Genomic DNA, 11,812 nt, shown 5'->3' with positions numbered 1-11,812 from the left:
CGGATCACGAGGTCAGGAGATGGAGACCATCCTGGCTAACACGGTGAAACCCTGTCTCTACTAAAAATACAAAAAATTAGCCGGACGTGGTGGCGGGCGCCTGTAGTCCCAGCTACTTGGGAGGCTGAGGCAGGAGAACGGCATGAACCCGGGAGGCGGAGCTTGCAGCTAGCCGAGATCGCGCCACTGCACTCAGCCTGGGCAACAGAGCGAGACTCCATCTCAAAAAAAGAAATTAAAATAAAAAAATAAAAAATAAAGTTACTTAGAGGTCAAAGAACCCAGCCTCTAGCTGCAGAACTAGCAGACGTCTGGGATTCTGGTGAATAGAATCCTTCGCAAGCACACATATGCCTCCCTTTCCTCCTAAAGGCACTAGAAGAGTGAAAGGAATATACGTGTTTTGCGCTTAGCTCAGCCTAATTCCAGGACACCCTCTTCAACAGCACCCATTAACCAATTTATGCAGATGCTGTCTGGATAAGGGGGTTCCAAGCTGGGAAGTCAGATACCTGAACTGTTTCAACCCAGGACGTAATTTTATGGAGTTGAATTACTGATGTGCCTCATAGGCAATGAGGAGAGAAATGACACCCTTTTCATGATCACGTTTGGATTCTAAGCAATTCCAAAAACTTCCCTAGCATGGTCCCCACCTTCCCTTCTCCTACCTCTGGTTCTGAGGGCAAGAAGATAGATGAGGGTTACTGAGGGATGCCAGGTCTGTCTCCAGAGTGCCGGAGGCTGCCTACAGCTGGAGGGCTGAATCATCATGGCTGCCCACGCTGGGGGAAACTATCCTCAGCAGGTCCCCGCTGGGAGGCAGGCAGAGTCCAGCACCACAGGAAGAACAGGGGGTCCTACACCTTCACCTAGCCTTTCCTGTGGTGAGTGGTAGGTGGAAAGAGCTGGTCTCTAAGAAGTCCTGGGCCCCAGAAGAGCAGATGTGGTCCCCCAGCATCTGCACACTTGGGCAAAGCTGAGTATGTCACTGGAGCAAGTACCCACTACATCACTGTCTTTAGAAGCCCTAGGCTGGAGTGCAGTGGCGCAATCATACCCACGACCACACCCACAGATGGCTGTGCTACATAGTCCACTATGCAAAATGAGGGGACCCCTGGCAGGAATCCACATACTCCCCTATAGAAAGCAGTATAGGAAGTCCGTGGTGAGATACAGGCAAACATCTTGTTTTTAAGAATCTCCTTGACAAATAATATCTGGTGAAAACCTTGGCCTTAAGACAGTCCTCCAGCAAGGTTCTAGGGGGAGAGAAGGGAAGAATATGAGAATCCTAAAGGGGCCTAGGAGATAGACTGTGCATCCATAGATGTGAATTGAGCCACCCGCGGGAGTGGAGAGCTCTGGGCCCACCCTAGACACTGTATGTCTGAGAAACATGTCCCACTGAATGGAGTCCAAACCTCAGCCCAGCTCAGTTGCTGGAGGCCACCGGTAGCCAACAGCCAGCAGTCTGTTGTGGGTGGTGGTGGGTGTGAATGTTGGAGGTTTACAAGGTCACCCAGGCACACCCCCGGCCCAGCAGCCCACTGTCTTGAGCTATAAAGGACACCACATGCAGGAGGATAGTGAACTCCTCTTGGCTTCAGGAGGCCTGTTCTGGGCACTTCTTGCCATGCCGGGAGAACTGTCTCCCTGGTTCAATGGGAAGAACATCAGTGATGCACAACACCACTGGAGAAAACTCATGAAACGCACACACCGGTAAGCATGGCTCCCTGGTCAGTGGCCAGAAGGAAGCTCCAGGGTGCTCCATAGGAGCAAGTGTTTTGAATGCCATGGTTTGACAACCCCAGTCATTGCTTAAAGCCATAAAGAACAATGGCAGATGACATTCCCAAGCCTATCTCCTACCTACCTCACTCCCGGTCCCCACCCACCATGGGATCCAAGATCACAGCAGGGTCCCCAGGGGCTTCGTCTCTCAGTACCCACTCCCTCCTGGAAGCTGACCTCCAGGAGGACCCAGGTGAAGTTCCTGGGTGGAGGAACTGGGAGACCTGGATCCCCCCGACTGGCTCTGCTTCTAACTCACGGGGTGACCTTGATATGGTTGCTGTGCTTAGTAGGCCTGTTTCCTATGGTGCCAGATGAGGGAGTCGCCTTAGATGCACAGGAAGGGGATGGAACACCCTATGGCTTGCCCGGCAGAAAATCCAGGCCTGTCGCTCCTGCCTTTCACCTGTAGATCTCCACCTGTCTGAACTCCAAAGTCAAGATGACTTTGTGAGTCCATCCCAGCTAATCCCAGCAATAACGTCACCACGTTCAGGGTGAGTGGGTCTGGAGCCTGGACCAGACCTGGCACTGATAAAATGGGCGTCTTTCCCTACAGCTTAGGCTGTTTCTTAAAAATATAGTAGCAAAGCTGACAGAAAGGACAGATACACCTTTAAGACCTGCCAGCGGACAGTATTTTACACTAAGATGTCAAAGGCAACAACACCTCAAGACAGGAGGATACATGCGTCCAAGTGCTAGAACAAGCATGCCACAAGCATATGCGTCAGGCGTCCACCCAACTCGAATGACCAGTCTCTTATTTAAGCTCCTGTGCTGGCTAGAAATTACAGCTTAAGAAGAATAAAAAATTCCATTCAGACGTGCCGCTCCAGACACGAGGCCTATGAGCAAAGTTTCCGGTGGCCTAGCCGCCCCTCCCCGTTCCAGGAAGCCGGGCGGGTCACCTCGTCCTCAGATTAACGAGCAGCTCAAACAACTGGGAGAGTCTGGTGACAGCTTCTCCGGGGCACCCGACACCCTCCGCCAAGAACCCCAAATATGGGAGGCCTGGCCTCCGGCCAGCACCCTCGCCTGCTGCTCGATCACCTTCCCAGCATCTCCGTGATTACACCTCCTCCCACGGCGCTCGGACCCTCCCAAACAGGCCCTGCGGAAGGGCCCACCGGCCACCTCCCCGCACAGCCCGGGGGCCTATCTGACATCCAGGGCCCGTTTCAAGGACACTGCAGCAGGCAGCCCAGTCTCGGGGGTCTTCCGCCCGTCTGCTCCCCTCCCAAAAACGCACACACACAGAGACACTGACAATGCCGGGAGAATCGAAGGCGAAGCCTTTTCTCGCGCCCTGCAGTCCAACTCGATGCTGGCCCAGAGGAGGCCCGGCGAGGGAGGATGGAGGCGGCGGAGGCGGCGAGCGGATGCCGGAACACAAGGCTGCGGCCAGGACCGGCGGCGGCACGGGCGGGGGCTCACCTTTTTGACTTGGTCATCCTTCAGCTCCGTGAAGTAATAGGCCAGGAGCTGCGCGGCGATCATGCTGGCGGTCGGGGTCGCGGGGCGGCAGGCGTGGGGCCGTTCGGTCCTCCGCAGCCCTGGCGAGCTGTGGTCCTCCGGCGGCTGCTCGGCGGCTCCTCCTCCTCCTCCTCCTCCCCCGGCTCCTCCCCCTCGGCCCGGGGCGCGGCGACAGCTCGCGCGCTCCCGGTCTCCGCGCTCCCGTCCCCTGGAGGGTGACAGCCGCCAGCCGGCCCACCTCCTCCACGCCCATTGGCTGCCGCACGCCTCTGCAGCGCCGGGCGGTGGCGTCCGGGCCGGGGAGCTGGGACGCGGCGGCCGCTCCCTCCCGCGCCGGAAAGGGGGCGGGCGACGCAGCAAAATCCCCCCATGCTCCACATCACCCTTCACGTCCCCCACGTAGGGAGCCGATGCGGGCCTTCACGCGTGGCGGCGCCGTGCCTGAGTAGGCCGGGCCAGGCGGGGAGGTGCGAGGCGCAGGCAGGAGGCACCGCCCGGCTCGGCCGGGACGAGAAGCCCCTAGGGCTAGTCTAGGGACTGGCAGCCCCGGGGGCAGGAAGGCGGTCCCATTCCTCGGAAATGAAGGCTTGCCCCTAGGCGTCCGGTGGACGCGTAGGTGCCGAAAGGGACTTGCAGAAGTGGGCGTGGAAAGCAGGCGGAAGCGGGAGCCCGGGACGTTACGCAGTCCTCGCACCCGGGTCCTGCGCCTGCCTCGCACAGGCCGAGCGCGCCAGCCCACCTGGGTCTTCAGCGACAGTCCATCACCCCTCCCCGGCCTGCCTGGCCTAATCTCCAACTGGCAGATTTGTATTGCTGACCCCAAAGCGACACCCCAGAGCACCCGCCCCCGAGTCACCGGCTCCAGTGGCTCTCCCTCAGGGCGCACTCCCTCTGGGCGGGACTTGAGCCACAGGTCGCGGCCTGCCCCCATCCTCCGGGCCTCCTCTTGCTCTTGGGCATCCAGGCCCACTGGAACTTGGGGCACGGTTCAGCCACCTCTCCCAGGTGCCGTGTCTTCTACTTTCCCAAAGGAAGTTGGGTAGGATGGGAGGAATCCCTAGAGGTGCTACCAGGACAGCAATTTTAGGATTCTTAATTGTTTCTGTGTTCCGGAAGCCTCCAGGAGCTTTACTGCCTTACAAGATGACATGTAATGAGCTCAAATGTACAAACAAGTTGTTGCTATTCTGATTGGACAGGTAAGGAAATTGAGGCTCAGTGAGGCCTCAGTCTTGCTGGGCTTTATACAGCCAGGAAGTTGTAGATCTAGGATTACAGCTTGGATCTGTGAGTCTTTGAAGCAGGTGCTCACCTCTAAGGTTTGCTGCGGTCCCAGCTGTATAGAGCCCCCTCTGCCTAAATAGGTCACTTTCCTGCAACCAAGTCTGCACCATATGGTGCCCTGAGATCCAACCCCCAACCTCTACCCTAGCTCTTGACTTCAGGAGTACCTAGCCCTTGACCAGACCTAGCAAAGGTACAGTCAAATCTAAGGGAAGGATGACTTAGGTTCAGGAATCCCAGGGGCCTGACAGCCACCATCACCCACAGAAAAGGGGGAGCTTAGATGTAGTCTTGAGGCCAGAGCTTCCTGTCCAGGTCACAGTCCCCACCCCCTGCCTTAGGGCCTATGCAGAGGGGCATCACGAATCACCTCTGAAACTGTGTCTTCATCCATAAGATGAAGACTCTAATGCCCACCTCCCCTCCCCTTGATTGTTGTGTAATACTGTATGCAAAATACCTGCACATAATATACACTTAAGGAATGGTAGGTATTATAGAACTGACTGAGAAGTTAATGCGGTTAAAGCTTCAGGGGCTCTCACTTGATTCCTACCCTTCTAGGCCCTGGGAGGGCCTAGCAATGTGATATTTGTATGTTTATATTTGAATTATTTTCCATAGAGAGCACCAATTTATTTAATCTTCAAGCCCGACAAAACCTGGATTTGCCCTGGATCATAATTACAAACCAGGAAGAGAGAGATTTTCTGGCACACATCAAACATTTGGAGCTACCTACATGACCATTAAGCAAAATGGAGTAAATGAGAACAAGATGGTTGTTCTCAACTGCCATTTCATTTGAATTCCACAGATCTGCCAAGCTCACAGGGCTGGAAACTCCTTGAGGATGGAGGACTGGGTTTTGTTAATTGCTTTGTCTTCCACGCAAGCCCAGGGCCTGGCACTTGGCAGGCTGAATAAGCCTAAAGCTTAATGCAAAATCAAAAACATGACCCTTAACCCAGTCACCAGCCAGTGCCATCACCCATGCCCAACCCCTTGTTACAACTCCTATCTGAGCTGGAGCCAGGGAGAAGCTGACGCTTGGAAGAGCCAAGTTACCCTGATATGTCCTGTTTGCAGGCAGAAAAGCTGCCTCTGCTTTCTCTTTCCTGGCCTTTTGAGAGGGAAACTGCTTCTCAAGGTGACTCATTCCTCCCCACTCCATGAATGCAACCAGGCCCCAAGGCCTGTCAGTATTTCCTGAGAAATGTCTCTAGGCCTGACCTACTGCCATCTCCCAACTCCCAGTCCATCTCCCTGTGCCAGAAATATTACAAGAATCTTCTAGCTGTCCTCCTCGGCTCCTGACCTCATGCCATCCAAGTCATTCTGGGCACCAGGTCACATTAATCCTGCTAAAATGCAGCATAATCATGTCATGACCCTTCCCTAAATCCCTTCATGGTCCCCTCCTTCCTGAGAGAGCCAACTTAAACATCTCTGCCTGGTTTCCAAGGCCTTCTGTAATCAACTCCACTCTTTCCCACTTATCTCTTCCTCCACTCTGGCCACAACAAGGCAACTTACCCACCTCTGCCCTCACCAAGTCCACTCCATTTGTTCCCTGCTCATATTCCCTTCCTTGCCCTGCCTTCTCCACTCACCTCTGCCTGACCAAGCATCCCCTCTCATCTAAGGCCCAGCTTGCCCACCTTCCCTGGACCACAGCTACTCACCCCAATCTCCCAGGCCTCAGCACCTCGACAGGGCAAACTCAGGCTGTGCTCACAGTCCATCTGGATATACATCCAGACTCTTCTTTACAGGGCAGGAACCTGGGATGCCGCAGGTGGGCCATCTTGCCCAGTGTCAGGTTGCGGTACAGTTTGTAGCCAGGACTCCAACCCAGTCGTGATGCCCAGCCAGTGCTCTGACCATCCCACCCCCAACCCCTCATGCAACCTGGGCCTCAGATAAGTAACACTGAGTCATGACTGCCTAACTGATATGGGTGACTGTCTTCTAGGGGGCTGGTCCTATCTGCCCCAATCAGACAGCTTCCTGAGGCCAGGGCCCATGCTGCACTGCTGTGTTCCCTCTCTGTTGTTCCAGCGATGACTTCACTAATTTCCTTAATAATTTGCCTCTTTTTGCTGTTCCATAGCTCTTAAATCCCTGCTAAGGCTCCTTGACAGTTACGCCCTGGATCCTCAGGAAGACCCCAATCCACAGGGAGTCCTTAGTTCCCTCCCTCTCCAGATGGCCCTCCACTTCCCTTCAAGTCCCCTGAACTCTCTCTACTCATTTACTGTGGTACCTCCTACACAAGTTGGGGTTGGAGGGACCAGTGCCAGACTGCCACCCCAGGAAACGCACCTGCCTATAAGACAATAAAGGCTGCTTTCTAAGTTGGAATGCCTGTAGCAATTTCCATCTGACCCATGGCACTAGGAATGTTACTTCAGAAATGATCTCCAACAGATAACAGCTGTACCTCCCGCACCTGGGAGCACACGCTGAATAGCAGTGTTTGCATAACATCGACAGTTTGCGGAGCAATTTCTCATTTATTGCTTCGTTTCTCCTGATAACAGCCTGGTGAGGTTAGAAGGACAAATATCATTATCTGCACTTAATCAGTCAATGAGGATATGAAGGTTGTAGAGCTTGGGTGTTTTGGTTTTTTTCTTAAATTGAGATGAGGTCTCGCCATGTTGCCCAGGCTGGTCTCGAACTCCTGGACTCAAGCCATTCTCTTGCCTTGACCTCTGAAAGTGCTGAAATTGGCCAGGTGCAGTGGCTCACGCCTGTAATCCTAGCACTTTGGGAGACTGAGGCAGGCGGATCGTGAGGTCAGGAGTTCGAGACCAGCCTGGCCAACATAGTGAAACCCCTCTACTAAATTCTCTACTAAAAATACAAAAATTAGCTGGGCAAGAGCCTGTAATCCCAGCTACTCGGGAGGCTTAGGCAAGACAATCGCTTGAACCCAGGAGGTGGAGGTTGTGGTAAGCCAAGATTGTGCCACTGCACTCCAACCTGGGCAACAGAGCGAGACTCTGTCTCAGAAAAAAAAGAAAAGAAAGAAAGAAAGTGCTGGGATTATAGGCGTGAGCCATTGCGCTCAGCCTTGTAGAGTTTGTTAAGGTCTCAAAGAGAGCAAAAAAATAAAAATTAAGACCAGTACCTAAACCGTTAGACCATCTTGGAACCCTGACACTATGGGACTGTCATGCACAGCCTGTCCTAAAGAGATGCCCCGGAAGAGATCCCAACCTAGCATTTCTATTAGTTGGATCAGTGGTTTCCAGTCTGACTGCACCAAAGCCACCTAGGGAGCTTCTACAAATGCTGATGTCCAAGCCCCACCCAGAGACTGAACTGATGTGAACTGCAGTCCAAGTTTCACTTTCTAAAAGCGCCCTAGGTGAAACTCAGGTGCTGCCAGGAATGAGGACCACTGATTTAGACCTTAACTTTCCATGGGGACATCTGGAAGAAATGTCTAAAATGAATTGACCCATAATCCTTTTAGCAGCTTCTCTTGGATGCTGAAGGCGGTTGCTCCAGGTTTTAGTGGCTCTGCAGATCCTGAGTTCGGTGGGGTGAAGGTTACTGTGACTCCATCAGCACTGCAGACAGTTCTACTTCCTGCGAGAGAAGGCTGCTGCGGAGACACTGGCCACCCAGCCCCTGGAGAGGCTGGAGTTGTAAAATCACATTCTCAGTCTATCTCCTTTTCTCTTTCATTTGCCCAAAGTCCTGACCTCCAACATTATAACAGGGTCAGTAAATCAGCAACCGCCAAGCTAAAACTGTGGCCTATAATAACATCTTATTTGGCCCACTTGATGTTTTATAAATTTGTGACTGCCCTTTACAAAAAATTAAGACATCTCACTTTAAAATCTAGATTTCAGGCCGGTGCCTCACACCTGTAATCCCAGCACTTTGGGAGGCTGAGGTGGACAGATCACCTGAGGTCGGGAGTTCAAGACCAGCCTGACCAACATGGAGAAACCCCATCTCTACTAAAAATATAAAATTAGCCGGGCATGGTGGTGCATGCCTGTAATCCCAGCTACTCAGCATGGTGGTGCGCGCCTGTAATCCCAGCTACTTGGGAGGCTGAGGCAGGAGAATCGCTTGAACCTAGGAGGTTGCAGTGAGCTGAGATTGTGCCATTGGCCTCCAGCCTGGACAACAAGAGCGAAATTCCGTCTCAAAAAAAAAAAAAAAAGTTACAAAATAAATAAATAAAATAAAATCTAGATTTCAGGCACCTAAAGGTGATGTCACCCAGGACCCACTTGATCCTGTGGCAACATGATCATCATGGCACTAGCTCCTTATCTCAGCCAGTTCCTTCCCGGCATACACTGGAGCTGAGCAGCCACTGCCCTCTTTAGACAGGGTAGGGGAGCTCCAGCTAGCCCAGGCCCCACCCAGCCCACTGCTTGACACTGCTGACTGGCCCCTGTAAGGCATTGACATTTTTGGCTCCTAATAATTGGAATTTACCAGCAAAAAGCCTCCCCTTATTAGGGCCAGGATCAGGATGAGGCAAGAGCCGTGCCTAGGATGCAAGACTTAAATCTTATACCTGAATATTGCTCCAACGGTGCCTCTCTTGCTCCATCCAAGCCCTAGTCCTCTCAGGTATCATAAAGGCCCCTGCCAGGTTCCTCCTTACTCAACCCTGACGTTTTCATCTCCAGTCAGAGAGGCCCTGACCCTTCAGGGACACATTTCCAACCTTCTGTGCCAAGGAGGTGAAGGAAACCCACATAATTCACTCCAAAATATGGCTCCTTTCTGTAATGAGTATTTTGAGTGAAAGACCCTTAAAGATCAACCGACACTGGAAGAGACTGCCCCACCTCCAAAGGGGAAAGACCAAAAGACCAGAAGGATGCCCCAGGGGAACAATTTTTTCCCTTCCCCTTCCCGTTATCTGATTCTCTATTGCAGAAAAGAAGACTGAAGAATGTCACCACCCCTAGAGGGATAAGATGCCTGTTAGATGCCTGTCTGGCTGATTCAGTTTCCAAAAAGAGCCATTTACAAGTTAATCTCAATTCTCTGATCCCTTCTTTCTCCAGAAAAATCTTGTAGAATTACAGAATTACCATATTCCCCATCTCCTTACCAGCTTCAAAAAGAAAAAAAAAAATAGGCCATATGGCCAGGCATGGTGGCTCACGCCTATAATCCCAGCACTTTGGGAGGCCGAGGGGGGTGGATCACTTGAAGTCAGGAGTTCCAGACCAGGCTGGCCAACATGGTGAAACTCCATCTCTCTACTAAAAATACAAACATTAGCTGGGTGGTGGCGCAAGCCTGTAATCCCAGCTACTCAGGAGGCTGAGACAGGAGAATCACTTGAACCTGGGCTGCAGAGGTTTCAGTGAGCCAAGCTCATGCCACTGCCCTCCAGCCTGGGCAACAGAGTGAGCCTCTGTCTCAAAAATAAAAGGCTATATAAGCTACTGTACCCCATTGAAGGGTTAGGGTAATCACTGTGTTTTCTTCTATGCATATTAGAAAATGTGTATGCCTTTTCTCTTAATCTGTCTTTTGTTGACTTTTCAGCAAATTCACAGAGGGGGAAGGGGAAGTTTTCCTTTCACCCTGCAGAGGCTTCTACTCCCCTTTGAAGGTAAAAGTTCCTCAGAAGCGCCAAGGAAATCTGAGTCCCACCCTGTCCCTTTCTAGACATCCCATCCTCATTAAATTGCCTCTGACCCTGACAAGAGTCATAGGCAAAAAGAACTGTAGCCTGGGCTGAGCGCGGTGGCTCATGCCTGTAATCCCAGCACTTTGAGAGGCTGAGGCAGATGGATCACGAGGTCAGGAGTTAAAGACCAGCCTGGCCAATATGGTGAAACCTCATCTCTACTAACAAAAATTAGCTGGGCGTAGTGGCATGTGCCTGTAGTCCCAGCTACTCGGGAGGCTGAGACAGGAGAATTGCTTGAACCCGGGAGGTGGAGGTTGCAGTGAGCTGAGATTGTGCTACTACACTCCAGCCTGGGCAACAGAGCAAGACTCTGTCTCAAAAAAAAAAAAAAAAAAAAAAAAAAAAAAGAATTGTAGCCTGGAGGAGGAATGGTTAACCAGAACGTTGAGGCCTTCCCAGGCTTCAGACTAGCTCCTTATCTCAGCCAGCTCTCCAAATGGTTTCCCCGAAGGCAACCGTTATCTTTTGGACCAGAGCAATCTCAAATCACCTTACCAGTTACCCTGAGTTTCCTGGGATAGTTCTCCCAGCACTCACACACAACCACCTTCACAGGGCCAGGAAAAGGTCCTCCATCCTCTCCTTAGAGTTAGCATTGTAAACCACAAATAAAATTCTAACCCACCCTCCTCCTTATCATCTGAATCAACCTCTCCTCTCAGCCAGGGCATTCCGAAGTTAACCTGAAAAACTAGCTCAGGCCGTGATGGAATGGGGGAGTCAGACATGCTTCATTATACCTTCCTCCCTTTTGGAATTCAGTCCCATCTGACCAACATTAACATCAACACAGACATTCAGACTGATAGACTAGAACAGACTCTCTAAGTCTAATAAGAAACATTTACAATCTTTTCTCTGAAGCTTGCTATCTGGAGGCTTCATCTGTATAAAACCTGGGTCTCCACAACCCCTTATCACTTTTTGTTTTGAGACAGAGTCTTACTCTCTCGCCCAGGCTGGAGGGCAGTGGCACGATCTCAGCTCACTGCAACCTTTGCCTCCCAGGTTCAAGTGATTCTCCTGCCTCAGCCCCCCAAGTAGCTGGGATTACAGGCGTCTGCCACCATGTCCAGCTAATTTTTGTATTTTTAGTAGAGACAGGGTTTCTCCATGTTGGCCAGGCTGGTCTTGAACTCCTGACCTCAGGTGATCTGCCTGCTGCGGCCTCCCAAAGTGCTGGCGTTACAGATGTGAGCCACCATGCCCAGCCAACCAATGTACCTCTTACGTGTAGTGATTGATGTTTTATTGTCTCTCTAAAATGTACAAAGTTGTAGCTTGACCGCTTGGGGCACATGTTCTCAGGATCTCCTGAGGGTTGTGTCATGGGCCACTGCTGCTCATATTTGGTTCAGAATAATCTCTTCAAATATTTTACAGGCTGACTCTTTATCAACAGCACCAAGATATACTGGAAAATGCTCACACAGAGTCCATGTCAACATCGAGCCAGGGTTCCTAGGCTCTGAGATGACATGGGTCAACGAATTAAATATATAAACAAAAATTAGGTTCTGAGTTTTTACGTTGCTTAGAAAGGATTTTTTTTTTTTTTTTTTT

General features: G+C 51.7%; 1 protein-coding gene across 4 annotated transcripts in view; it reads right to left on the bottom strand.

Annotated features, from left to right (window-relative positions):
- The window catches only part of HK1 (hexokinase 1), a 143,632-nt gene that overhangs the window by 86,230 nt on the left and 45,590 nt on the right, over nucleotides 1-11,812 (bottom strand). The window contains exon 1 of one of the 4 annotated variants that reach the window (XM_011991025.1): nucleotides 6,246-6,475. The exons of 2 other annotated variants lie outside the window; for them this stretch is intronic. In XM_011991025.1, the coding sequence (XP_011846415.1) occupies nucleotides 6,246-6,317 (72 nt within the window). In that variant the 5' untranslated portion in view covers nucleotides 6,318-6,475. Of the gene's footprint in view, nucleotides 1-3,237; nucleotides 3,406-6,245; nucleotides 6,476-11,812 lie in introns of those variants that run through there. One more of the 4 variants, XM_011991026.1, reaches the window with a different exon arrangement.

This window comes from Mandrillus leucophaeus, unplaced genomic scaffold (genome assembly GCF_000951045.1).
Source record: "Mandrillus leucophaeus isolate KB7577 unplaced genomic scaffold, Mleu.le_1.0 Scaffold39, whole genome shotgun sequence".
Taxonomy (NCBI): domain Eukaryota; kingdom Metazoa; phylum Chordata; class Mammalia; order Primates; family Cercopithecidae; genus Mandrillus; species Mandrillus leucophaeus.
Note: the sequence above shows the minus strand (reverse complement) of the source record. Positions and strands in the feature narration are given on the sequence as shown.